The 14,294-nt window shown below is 37.3% G+C and overlaps 1 protein-coding gene across 2 annotated transcripts in view; it reads right to left on the bottom strand.

Moving 5' to 3' along the window:
* LTBP1 (latent transforming growth factor beta binding protein 1) overlaps positions 1 to 14,294 on the bottom strand; it is a 510,014-nt gene that overhangs the window by 124,127 nt on the left and 371,593 nt on the right. For both annotated transcript variants that reach the window (XM_036749323.1, XM_036749324.1), the window contains exons 16-19: positions 10,004 to 10,129; positions 8,708 to 8,833; positions 6,324 to 6,446; positions 599 to 718 (exon numbers count right to left, since the gene is read on the bottom strand). In XM_036749323.1, coding sequence (XP_036605218.1) covers positions 599 to 718; positions 6,324 to 6,446; positions 8,708 to 8,833; positions 10,004 to 10,129 — 495 coding nt within the window. The remainder of the gene's footprint in view (positions 1 to 598; positions 719 to 6,323; positions 6,447 to 8,707; positions 8,834 to 10,003; positions 10,130 to 14,294) is intronic.

The following is a 14,294-nucleotide window of genomic DNA, read 5'->3' as shown; positions in this document are numbered from 1 at the left end:
TGTTAGTTTTCCACTGGAAAACTACCTGTCCTGGAGTCAGAGTTGAGAAAACAAAACTGGATTCTCACCTCCACCCCAGCATAAATTACAAAGGTAACAATACAAACACACTATTTAAACAACACATTAAAGTTTTTAAAAAGACAGTTATAGCCATTTCTGCACAGAAATAGTTCTTATAAATACAATTTGAGGCTTGCTGAACATTATATTAGAAATAATGGCAAATCAGGGAGTCTTTCCCAACAATCAAATTAAGAGCTTTGAAACTCTGAAATGCTTACTTGTTTATAACTCCTGGCAACTGGACTGGAGGATTATCTGCTTCAATTATTATCAGAACTCCTTAACCTTTCTGACATTTCACCTCTTCTGCCCTACTCTAGTTCATTTTTAGCTTTAATTTCTCCACAGTTAAAAAATAGATTTTCTCTCTAATAATATAGGAAAAGATTCAGAAGCTTATTTTCTTCTAGTCTTTATTTCCATCCTCCAAGTAGGTTTACTGCACATACTATTTCCAACACCATCATCATTTGACTGGAAAACAGGAAATATAAAAGAAACAAAATTTGGATGTTAACACTATAGTACATACCAAGACACTGTCCATTCCAGCCTCTGAATCCCTCTGTGCAAGGAACACACTGGTAAGATCCAGGAGTGTTAATGCATTGTTCATCTGGACAAGTACTTGCAGCTAAACATTCATCAATATCTTTAAAAAAATGGAGTAAATCTAAGTCAGATACCTTTAACAGAACTCCCCCTAAGCCATCCAAAAATCAGTGTCATTGCTATTGCTATTGGAACATGGTACTATTCTTTATATTTATAGAATGTGTATGTGTCATGTTTATAATGAATTTGAAAAGTATATACATCAAAGTCTTATAAGGGTATAATCAGGTTAACACTTATCTGATAAGTCCATCTTATTTAGGAAGTCTCTGGTATATCCAAAAGGATTTTTTTTAAATGATTCTTCTCTTTTTAGTGTCATCCATGCTAAAGGAATGTAAGATCCTATGGGGCCAATTTTGAGGTACCAATGGTATATTCAATACCAAATACCTTGCAAGAAAGGATGTAGAAGAGTAGGTAAGCAGAATCTACACTAGGGTAGAGATAATCCCTCTGGGCCTCCTTTTGTCATCTACATATTGGGGGTAATAATGGCACCTAAGTCACAAGATTATTGTGAGGATTATTAAAACAATATGTAATATGCTCTGCAAACATTAAATCTAGACATTATTTTTTCTAATGAAAATAAATGCTCTAGGAAATTTCTCTACTTTGATGAACCTAATAAGAAATATCATCTCTCAGAATGATTTAAATCCCAATATAGAATAGGGATTTTTAGTGAACCATTAGGACCACCAGAGAATCACCAGAGAAACTGGAATATTTCTAGAAAAATTGAACCACATAAAATTTTTTTAAAATCAAGTCAGCATAGAATATATGTAGATATTAAACTTTTCTGGGAAGTAGCAACTTGCTTCTATATCTTATTTTTTTTTGGCTAGGTCAAGTAACTTATATTTATTTTCCAAATGGGAAGAGAGGATGTAGAGCAAAGGGAATCTTTCTTTGGAAGACCTAGGACTATATAAGGAAAGATGGCTTAAATCTGAATTTTTCTTTATAATCTTTAAGAACCAGATGAAAATTAGACTGACAGGGCCTCCATCTTGAACGGTTGACATTGGCCATTGAAATATACATTTCTGGCTTTAAGCTTAAACTAGAACTATAGAAAACAATGTTGGGACTAAGTCTTGAAAATGATCCAATTCTACAGATGAGAAACCTGAGGCTCAGAGAGGCCAGATAATTGTCCCAAGTTCTTACATTGTGTCAAAACTATGACTCATGCCCAAGCCCTAAATTCTGAGCTTTGCATGATCCATTCTGTCTACTTTCCATTCTCTTTTAAAGTGGGAATGACAAATCACAACAAATACTGCATATACAATCATGCTTTCTAAATATAAACATTTTAAGGACATTAAACTCCAGAGTAGAAGTGGAACTGTGCAGTGGATATATTAAACATTTCTGAGCATCTCTTTTCATTAGAATAATTCTAAAATATTTTAATTATGTTAAATGTAGCTAATTATGTGTAAAAGACAAGCTTATAAACTGAAGGCAGTATTAATAGAGCAAATATCAGGTCAGTGTTTCAAACACATGCGCACAAAGAGTTTCTATCAAGGAAAAATTCATGCCAAAAAACTTGATGGTCTGATTTTTTTGTAAAGTCAGTTGCTCTGGGGCTTCATCCTCAAAAAAATGGTACTTACCAATTAAATATTCCAAACAGCATTTTATTCCACATTTGGATGAGATTTTTTTAAGTTATGAAATTATAAACACTAAATTATAGTCTGGTCCAATGAACACAGTGCATGTTCAATGAACAGTTGAAACACAGTTGATATTCTATCAGCATTTTTCTAGCTTTTTTCAGCTAGTCTCTCTGTAAATTAGGTCTTAGCTGCCATCACATACTTAGAAAGGAATAGCAGAGATCAATGAGATTGTATCTTTAAAAATACAATGAATTCCCAGAAGAATAGTAAGCACTATTTGAATACAACTCTGTGTTAGCTAGAAAATCTTTAATAGCACAAAAGGTTGATGGGGCCTTTGTTTCTAATCCATTATGAAGTTAACAATGAAAAAAAATTTTTAAAGCAGCTCACAATTCCATAACTAGCTTCCTTCTCTCTCCCTAGACTTGGCACAGTGGTACATAAGCATATATTTACATTGGAAATTCCGGTAATATTATTCTGAAATTATTTTAAAGAAATGTGTTTTTTATAGCTTTAGGCCTTATTTTAAGAATTCCATATTAAATTTTCATCTCAATTTTTGAGGTGAGATAGTAGTAGAGGATGGGGTTGAGGAATAAAACAGTAAACCAGAGATCCACCAAAAGATCAAAGAATTTGTGGTTTTACAAAGTGGCTTCCTGACCAAAAAAAGACAAACTCCTATCTAATAGGTAGTATACAACTTATTATCCCTCTTTTAGAGCTGAGTAAAGAGACTTGCCCAAGGTCAAATAATTAGTAAGTGTTCCAGTAGAGAATTATTGCTTTGTTCTGATCCTATTAGATTATGAGTTCCCAGAAGGCAGAGACTATCTTTTGCCATTATTTATATTCCCAGCACTTAGAACAGTCCCTGGTACTTAATAAATGCTTATTGATTAACATGAAGAGGTGACATTCTCTACTCTCAAGAAGAAAAAATTTCAGCATATAGTGGAGAGCTGATGTCCAAACCAGGAAGATCTAGGGAAGCACACGTAAGGAATCAATTAGTTTCTTATCAGACACAGGTCACCAGGCAAGTGGAGTCATGAAAGCATCCAGAGATCGAGAGTTATCTTCTGCCTATGGACCAACTTTTCTTGTTGCACAAACATATATGAGCCCTAGACCAGATCTAGAAGACACTCTAAGAGGGGACAGGTGTTACTTGTTCAGACTGCCATGGACCAGCTCCATACCCACAACCTACCTTTACGGATTCAGTTGCTAAAAAATTATCCTGTCATCCTCTGGCTAATTCTAGTTGGTCTCTTTGCCTCAAGCCTCTCCTCATCCAATCCATCCTTCACTCAGCTGCCAAGTGAAACTCAAGTGTGACCATATTATTTCCCTATTCGATGGGACTCTTTACTGACACAGAATTAAATAAAAAATCTTCTATTTGGCTTTTAAAACCCTTCACAACCATTCTGGTCCTCTTACACTTTACTCTCCTCCTCTTATTCTATCATCCAACAATACTGGCCATCTTACTTTTCCTCATACACAACCCTCTATCTCCCAAGGATTGCCCGCCCCCCATATCTGGAATGTTCTCCCTCCTCACTTCTATTTCTTAGCTTCCTTTGACTCCTTCAAGAATTTCCTGAAATTCCACCTTCTAAAGGAGACATTGCCCTGATGCCCTCTACCCCTGTGCTCCACATTGCTATTGCTTTCCTTCTGAGACCATTTTCCATTTGACTATACATACTTTGTATATGCTATTATTTTTATCACTCAATGATAATGTGAACTCCATGCAGGTTGGGTGTTGCTTTTGTCTTTCTCTCTCCCACTCTTAACACAATGGTTGGCAAAATGTAGGCCCTTAATAAATATTTGTTGACTGGCTGACTGGTTGATTTTGCTCTCAGAATTAAGCTACTGCCTACTGCTATTTTTACCTCTCTTGGATTTGGATTACATTCCTACCATACAAATATTTCTCCATCTATCTCACTCTCCCAATTATGAGGAGCATATAACTTCTGGTAGTCCTCTGTATTTCTCCAAAATCAGGACAGAATTGTAGTTCAATTTGATGTCCTTTTGTGAACAGGAAAATAACTTAGTTTTCTCCTTTCTAAAAGAAATTATGATTTTTTAAAAAAAATCCCACCAAAGGCTGTTGACTAAAGGGCAAATTATCTTGTCATAAATGGTTCTAGAGTTGGAGGGCACTAGAATAAATCATTTATCCTTACTCTTGTTTGAAAGGCTGATTAGCTCACCAGTAGGTTACCTTCATAAAAACTTCACTTTCTAAACCATTTCAGAATCAGCCTTGGGAAATCACTTATCAGCTTCCATTTTCAAACTCCCAAGTTTATTTTTTTAAAAGAGTGAACTTTTCTAAGGAATTTCAAAGTTCTAACATGAGTAAAGAAATTTCATATCCTATAGAAATTTACTTGGGGTACTTAGAGTTGTCTCTCCATTAAAAATAACAACCATAATACACATTTACATGGTGCTTTGTGGCTTAAAAACCTTTCTCTAGAAGAGAAAGTCACTGGCACTCGAAAGCTACTGAAAACCACTGGCTTAGTGTTAAGTTTGTTTTTTCTTTAAATTCTGGTTGCCTGCAATGCCTGATTTTCCTCCAGAGGTGATAACACATGTATTAAAAAAGGAATGAGTTCAGAAACTCCTACGCTGTGGGTGAGTACATGAGGAAATCTGATCTCTCTTAATTTCCTTGGCCACTCCACTCCATAGGTTGACCATTTAAGTGGACCAGCATGAAGAGAGCTAGGCAACCTAACTTTATAAGGGGGCCATGGTTGGGAGTTTCTTCAGCTTTAAATAAGGAAACTGGAATAAATCATTTTTTCCAACTGTACTATTCAGTGACTAAGTGAGGCAAAAGTAGTAATAAAATGTGAACTCTCCAGTAGTGATCCAAAAGAAATGGAATACAGTGAAACTTCAATTAACAAAACTCTCTGGGGGAAAAAGCCCCTTCATAGCCCAGGGCAGTTTTTAAGCATAGGCACATAAAACTTCCTAAAGCACACAAAATCAAATTGATCTCAGTCACAATCAAATAACAAAACTAACCCAGGGAATAGTTTCTATTTGTTCTCCCAATACAGTCAAAACAGAACCAGCTTAGTTAAAGTTTGAAAGTCCTCAAAGTTTGTCTTCTTTATCCAGCTCCCCTTTCTGTTGCTTTTTGCCTTTTGGTAGAGAATTCCTCCCCCACTTCAAAGACCCAATGTCTGCACACAACCCTCCAAGACAATGGGGAAGTATCAGATACCAGTCATTTACTCTTGTTGATTAATTGACTGCTTTAATGTGGATTCATTTTAATTAAATGCCAAAGCTTTTTGATTTATTTTATCTTTAACTAGAATGAAATGCCTTGTTCCCTATAAATGTACTTTCAAAATAACAGATATCAAGTGAGTAGATTTTGTGTGGGATAGAAATCCTTAAATCACTGTAAGCCAGTCACAAAGGTAAATTTAATTTAGTTCTTTAGTGTGTTTGGAATGAGAAAGACAGCGATGAATTAGAAAGGCTGGTCTAGAATTTCTAGCTCCCAAGGGGACCCTCTATCTTTAGCAGGTAGGATATGAAACAGGCCTCTAGTTGGAGTTACTGAAGAGATAGCTTAGTAACTAGGAAAAAAAACCTAAATTCTGAGTCAGAGGTAACCTAATCTCACCTGTTACTTTCTAGATGTGTGACTTTGGCTAGTTCACTTATCTTCTCTCAATTTCAGTTAGCACATCTATAAACAAAGGTGTTTAGATTAGATGGCCTCTGTTGTTATCTTCCAGCTTTAAATCTATGATTCTATGATCGTTAATGATATTAGCAGATATTCTAATATCTGGCAAAGGAAAAGGTGGTACAGTTTAACTATATGCAGCAAAGGAAGAAATTAGGCAATTTTCCCTTGTTTCAAGCCATTTCTGACTCGTAATCACCCTGTTCTCCATCTAAACATGGGAAACAGATTCAGAATTGTGAACTCACCTTCACACTGGCCTCTTCTGCTCATTCGGTAACCACTGTCACAATATTCACATTTAAAAGCACCCACAGTATTTATACAGTGCCCGTCCCCACATGTCTCTGGTCTTAGACATTCATCAACATCTAAAGGAAACAAAAAATGTTTAATGTTTTTTTCCCCTCATTTACCAAATAAAGTTTAATCACACCTCTCTCCCCTTCTGCATGAGAGGCAGTATGGCAGAGAACTGGTCTTAGAGAACCTGATTCAGACATTTCCCAGCTGTCTGACCCTGGGCAAGTGATTTAACCTCTGTGCCTGGGTCTGTTCATTTTTAAAATGAAGGGATTGGCCTGGTACTCTCAAAGATCCTTCCACAGGGCTACATCTATGCTCCTGCGACTACAGAGCTAATTTTGTCTGACCATTTTCTCTGTACAGGCTCATAGATTTAGAGTTGGAAGGCATGCTCAGTGCTCTAGGCCAACCTTCTCATTTTACTGATGGTCAGATTGAAGCCTAGAAGGCTAAATGACTTGCCCAGGACCACACAAGTAACATGTTTCAGAGCTGGAATCTGGAATCTGATTTTTGTCTCCAAAGCCAGCATTCTTTGCACTCTATAAAGTTTTCACTGATTACTTGCTGCCCTTTGCTTTCTAAATATCTGCATATCTACCTCCTGGCATCTTCCTTTGTGTACAGTGATGCCCTTGTTCTATTATGAGTCAATTCTCCAATATCCTCCATCTTTTTCTACTTCCCTAAGGCCATACCTGCCCTTGGAATTCTTTCCAAATGGAAGGAGCAACTTGTCTCACTTGTTCCAGCTGGGGCAATTAAACAGGTCAACACACTCCTTGCTCTGCATGTGGCAGATCACTGTTCTCTTACCACTGTTCAACACCTTTCAAATATTACCCACCTCACCAGCTATTTACCAACTTTATTCCCATGTACTCTTCAGTGGAATAACAATGACTTCCTTGCTGTTTTTCCAAAAAGACACTCTATCTCCAGGATCTAGGCATTTTCACTGACTATCCCCATGAAAGGAATATTCTCATTCCTCATCTCCCTCTCATGGGCACCCTGCTTTCCTCAAAATCCAAGCGAAAACACTAACTTCTACAAGAATCCTTCCCTGATCCTACTTACTGCTAGTGATTTCCCTCTGTTCTATCTCCAATTGTGTGTGTGTGTGTGTGTGTGTGTGTGTGTGTGTAGTTATTTCCGTGTTGTTTTCCTTATTAGACTATGAGCTCTTTGATAATAGGAACTGTCTTTTGCCCTTGTGCTTAATAAATATTTATTGACTGACTCCATTACACCATACATAACCTTTCTCAATGACTTCAGCCCTGAACTTACGGTATTCCTATCTAATGGTTGTTCTAAATCTTTTCCACCTCCTCAAGCTTACAACTCTCAGTAGATGATCCCATTTTCCTCTTCACATAAACTATTCAATAAAAGCTTCTCTCTAATTCAATATTTCTCAGTATTTGTTCCCACTCTGCATTTATTCCTGTCTCCAAGGAAGGGATGGCATTCTTGCTTTCTGATGCTAAGCATTTGATTTGTAATCTTCATTCAATTTCCTTTCATCTCTTTCTAGGATGTTCCCAAAGGAGCATGATATTATCATGAAAACGGCACAGGATTTAGAGTCAGAAGAAATGGGTTTGAACCCAATCTCTCCCACTCCCCTCACTGGAACTCAGCATTATCATATCTAAAACAAAGTAGCCAGTCTAAATTACCTCCAAAATCCCTTCGGCTCCAGATTCCTAAGATCCTAAATGATACTTCAGTTCCTAGATGTTGCAGGCAAATTAATCTTTCTTGAATAGAGCAAAACACATATTCTCATGCTAAAATATACTCCAAACTCCTTTCCCTGAAATGCAAGACCCTTCAAAATCAGACCCCAAATAACCCGTATAGCTCTAACTCCCCTACGTTATTCTCTTCCAAAATGATTTAGTGTACCATACTAGACTTATCATATCTGTAATTTACTATTATCATTCTCCCTCCACCTGACTGACTGATACTTGAAACCCTACTTATTCTTTAAGGATTCAGTCAAATATCATCTTTCTTGGCTACCCATACCACTTTGTACCACTATGACAGGACTTACCACCTTATGCTTTGAAGCCTGGTTTTGTTTTGTTTTGTTTTTGTATATTTACTTGACATTTCCTTTTAGGTTAAAAGAATCTTGAGGAAAGAGTACCTACATACTTTGTGTGATCTCCACAGTGCGTAATACAAAGTCAATACTCAAATATTCATAAAAAGACTGAACTCTGGGTAATCAGGGCAAATGGTGGATAGACAGAAACAGAAAACAATATAAAAACCTGCATTTAAAGGTATTAGAAAAGAGAGTAGTTACCTATACAGTCAGTTCCCTCCGGATTAGCCATATAGCCTGCTTGGCAAATACATAAGAAACTTCCTTCAGTATTTTCACATCGTCCCTGGGAGCAGAGATGGTGGATCTGAGTACATTCATCAATGTCTGTTAAAAGCATAAAAGTATTGAAATAAGGAACTTTTGGACTGTCTTACCCATGTAAAGGGACATCTGAAGAGTAACTGAAGAAACTGGAGGCATTTAGCCTAAAGAAAAGAAGCCCCTAGAAGGACAAAACAGCTGTCTTCTAGAATCTGAAGGGCCATCCCATGGAAAGTGGATCAGCCTTATTTTATCTGGATCCTAAGGGCAGAACTGGGAGCAGTGGGTACAAACTGCAGAGGCAAATTTAGTCCTGATGTTAACATTCTAACAAATAGAGTTCATCCACAAGTGGAATGGACTTCCAGACTAAATGGCTACTTGCTGGGTATACTATACTGGGCTTCCTTTCGGGATATGGTTTGGACTAAATGCCTGCTTGTGTGCCCTCCAGTGTCAAATTCTATGGGTAAAGTTAATAATCAAGATACAGCAAAGTCAAAGAAGCACTAAATTCACAGACTAATTGAAACTTTAAACATCTGAACATCGAAGGATTATCGCACCATCTAGATGTGGGACTGTACTGTAAGTTCAGTGTCTCTGACATTTTTGTGTGCCAACTAACACATATTACCCCAATTATTCGTTTTTCTTTTGGTAAAAAAAAAAAAGACACACTGAACCTAGAATAAAAATGAGTGCAAAGCTGAAAATTACAAGCTTTCAGACACTGTCTGGAGCTTTTTGGTTTAACCAAGTTCGCCTGAGGTCACATATTTACACACTCAGACTTGGTTAGGGATGAAGGTTAATTCCAATGTGTGCACACACTGCAAATCAGATTCCAGATGCTTAGGAAAAAATACTTTTTTTCATTCTGGTACATTCTTGCATTAGTTTATTCATTTAATGGACATATGTTTATAAGTACATCTATCTGGAGTTTTTGACCATTACTAGACACACTAAACCTGAAAACCTTTTATAAAATTATTTCTTTCATAACTTTATATTATACATTGCAAGATATTCAGCATTCTTCCATGTGTAAAATAAACTTGTGTTTTGTCTTAAGTTTCAGTTTCTTTTAGTTTCCTTTGCATTGCAATAAACGCCATTTTAAAAAATGAAATAAACATTTATACAATGTACAAGAATTGTCCTACTTAAAAAATTGTCAAATATGAAAATGCTGTGAATTTGATTATGTTTGAAAAAATTGTCTCTTACCAACACATTTTCTTTGTTGTTCACTGAATTTGTATCCCTCGTAGCAGATACAAGTATATCTCACGGGCAAATTAATGCAATGTCCTGCTCCACAGATATCTGGGTTCACTGTACACTCATTGATTTCTAAAAGAAAAAAAATTAAAACAATAAGAGGAAAACCAAGTAATGCCATAGGTAAATGGAAACTATTAGTTTGAATATCACTAACTACCAAATTATTTTTTTAAAAAATTGGATGGTTCAATAATCTTCTTAAAGTACACTACACCCCTCCCACAACCCTTAGTGTTTCTCCATTGGCTACAAAATGAAATAAAATTACTCAGCCTTATGTTTAAGGCTTACTACAATATGATTCCAACCTAGCTTTCCAGCTGTATTTCACACTACTTCCCATAATATGTTATATATTCCAATGAAATGAGGTTGTCTGAGATTCATCAGTCTTAGCCAAAACTTTTTGACTCCACTAACCTGTACAAACTGTTCTGGGGGGGGGGGGGTGGCGCAGTAGAGCCAAGATGGTGGCTGGAAAGCAGGGACTTGCATGAGCTCCCCACCAAGTCCCTCCAAAAACCTATAAAAATGGCTCTAAACAAATTCTAGAACTGCAGAACCCACAAAATATCAGAGAGAAGCAGGGCTCCAGCCCAGGACAGCCTGGATGGCCACTGGGTGAGGTCTATCATGCACGGAGCTGGAAGTGGAGGGGAACGGAACCCAGCGTGGGCAACAGCAGGACCAACCAGACCAGGAGCTGGGCGGAACAGGCCCTAGTGCCCTGAATCAGTGAGCTGTGGCAATTACCAGACTTCTCAACCCACAAACACCAAAGACAACAGAGAAGGTTAGTGGGAAAAGCTGTGGGGAGAGAAAGGAGTTCATGGTTTGGCCACCAATCCAGGGGCATTGGAGGTGGTGCAGCTACAGAACTACAGCTGCAGTTGCTTCCAGCCCCAGGCCCACCTTGTGGGAGGAATTAAGTGGTGGATCAGAGCAGGAGTGCAGAGCCTGCTTAAGATCTGAGTCAGGTCTGGGTCGGTGGTTCTTGGGGAAGGAGGAGTGGTGGTGTGGCAGAGCTGGCTGTACAGAAATAGCTCTGAAAACAACAGCCCATCCCCTCAAGCTTGGAACAAAGTACTCTTTACTCTACAAGCAGTCATACCCTGATGAAAAACTCAAGGAGCAAGTTAGTTGGCTGGGAACATGGCCAGGCAGTGAAAACCCACTCAGATTCAGTCTCAGACTCTGAAATCTTTCTTTGGTGACAAAGAAGACCAAAACATACAGACAGAAGAAGTCAACAAAGTCAAAGAGCCTACATCAAAAGCCTCCAAGAAAATCATGAACTGGTCTCAGGCCATGGAAGAGCTTAAAAAAGAATTTGGAAAAGCAAGTTAGAGAAGTACAGGAAAAATTGGGAAGAGAAATGAGAAGGATGTGAGGAAACCATGAAAAACAAGTCAATGACTTGCTGAAGGAGACCCAAAAAAATACTGAAAAATATACTGAAGAAAACAACACCTTAAAAATAGACTAACTCAAATGTCAAAAGAGCTCCAAAAACCGAACAAGGGAAAGAATGCCTTGAAAGGCAGAATTAGCCAAATGGAAAAGGAGGTCCAAAAGACCACTGAAGAAAATACTACCTTAAAAATTGGATTGGAGCAAGTGGAAGCTAGTAACTTTATGAGAAATCAAGATATTATAAAACAGAACCAAAGGAATGAAAAGGTGGAAGACAATGTGAAATATATCATTGGAAAAACAACTGACCTAGAAAATAGATCCAGGAGAGATCATTTAAAAATTATTGGACTACCTGAAAGCCATGATCAAAAAAAGAGCCTAGATATCATCTTTCAAGAAATTATCAAGGAGAACTGCCCTGATATTCTAGAGCCACAGGGCAAAATAGAAATTGAAAGAATCCACAGATTGCCTCCTCAAATAGATCCCAAAAAGAAAACCCTTAGGAATATTGTTGCCAAATTCCAGAGCTCCCAGATCAAGGAGAAAATACTTCAAGCAGTCAGAATGAAACAATTTGAGTATTGTGGAAACACAATCAGAATAACCCCAGATCTAGCAGCTTCTACATTAAGGGATCGAAGGCCTTGGAATACGATATTCTGGAGGTCAATGGAGCTAGGATTAAAACCAAGAATCACCTACCCAGCAAAACTGAGTATCATGCTCCAAGGCAAAATACAGACTTTCAATGAAATAGAGGACTTTCAAGCTTTCTCAGTGAAAAGACCAGAGCTGAACAGAAAATCTGACTTTCAAACACAAGAATCAAGAGAAGTATGAAAAGGTAAACAAGAAAAAGAAATCACAAGGGACTTACTAAATTAGAACTTTTTGTTTACATTCCTACATGGAAAGATGATGTGTATGATTCATGAGGCCTCAGCATTAGGGTAGGTGAAGGGAATATGCATATATATGTGTGTATGTATGTATATAAATATATGTGTATGTATGTATATGTATATATGTATGTGTGTATATATAGATATAGATATAGATAGACAGAGGGCTCAGGTTGAGTTGAATATGAAGGGACGATATCTAAAAAAATAAAATCAAATTAAGGGATGAGAGAGGAATATATTAAGAGAGGGAGAAAGAGAGAGAGATAGAATGGGGTAAATTATCTCGCATAAATGTGGCAAGAAAAAGCAGTTCTTTGGAAGGGAAGAGGGGGCAGGTGAGGGGGAATGAGTGAATCTTGCTCTCATCAGATTTGACCTGAGGAGGGAATACCATACACACTCAATTGGGTGTAAAGAAGGAAAGAAGGAAGTAAAGAAGGAAGAAGAAGACAAAAAAGGGGGGATGATAGAAGGGAGGGCAGATGGGGGAGGAGGCAATCAAAAACAAACACTTTCGAAAAGGGACAGGGTCAAGGGAGAAAATTCAATAAAGGGGGACAGGTTAGGAAGGAGCAAAACATAGTCTTTCACAACATGAGTGTTGTGGAAGGGTTTACGTGACACGCATGTGGACTATGTTGAATTTCTTGCCTTCTTAGGGAGGGTGGGTGGGAAGGGAAGAGGGGAGAGAATGTGGAACTCAAAGTTTTAAAAACAGACGTTCAAAAACAAAAAAAAAGTTTTTGCATGCAACTAGGAAATAAGATACACATGCAATGGGGCATAGAAAATTATCTTGCTCTACAATAAAAGAAGGGAAAAGGGGAAGGGAGGTGAGTGGGGTGGAAGAAGGGAGGGCTGACTGGGAGTAATGGGGCAACCAGAATATGTGCCATCTTGGAGTAGGCAGGAGGGTAGAAATGGGGAGAAAATTAGTAATTCAAACTCTTGTGAAAATCAATGCTGAAAACTAAATATATTAAATAAATTAAATAAATAAATTAAAACAACAACAACAACAACAACAACAAAAACCAAACTGTTCTCTAGGATTGAAATTCATTGTTCCTCATCTGTTGAAATCCTTTTCTTCCTTGTTCTTCATGTCTTTGTTCTTGCTTTTGCGCTTTCTATTCCTCACATCTAGCATTCCCTTTCCCTTATGGTTTCTGCCAATCCTTTCCCCCATCACATCACCTTCAAAAACTTTCTCAAATGTCCCTTCTTCAGATTAACTCTATATAACTCTCAATCTCCTTATTATCCACAATTTCTTAAAACACATGCACAAACAATACAGGACATGAATAAATAAAACATAATTCTATTGTGGATCCCTTCTCCCAAGAATTAAATTTCATAAATTCCTGGAACACCAGATATGAAGGTTCAATATATTATGCGCTGTATCTCCATGGAATTTACTCATGATCTTTTCATATATATTTATGTTCCATCTTTCTATTTAAAGTTCAGTTCTTAAAGGGTGAGATACAAATTCTAGTTCATTAGTACTTCCTACCACCATGCTTCAATACAAAAGACACTTAATAAATGTTATTGAAATGTCTTTTTTTCCCTTGATCCAAACCTTTGATTTCATCAGGGAACTTTTCACATGGAAATTCCCTCCACTGATGTAGACTGGCAACCTGCTTGTAACTTATATTCTTGCAAAGTTCCGTGTAAGAATTTCATAATCAAAGTTAGTATATGATTAGAGGCAGGATACGAACCTAGAAGTTTTTCCTTACTCCAAAGCCAGGCCTCTAGCCACTACCCCATCCTTCCTCTCTTCTTAATGCAATGCAAAATTCAAGTATAAGTCTTTTAAAAGAATGTAAAGATAAGATCAGAAGATAGAAGCTCTAGTAGTATTCTTAGGACAATTATTATCTAAAGCTATACAA

The sequence above is a fragment of the Trichosurus vulpecula genome, chromosome 3 (genome assembly GCF_011100635.1).
Source record: "Trichosurus vulpecula isolate mTriVul1 chromosome 3, mTriVul1.pri, whole genome shotgun sequence".
Lineage (NCBI taxonomy): Eukaryota > Metazoa > Chordata > Mammalia > Diprotodontia > Phalangeridae > Trichosurus > Trichosurus vulpecula.
This window is presented reverse-complemented; position numbering and strand designations above follow the sequence as displayed.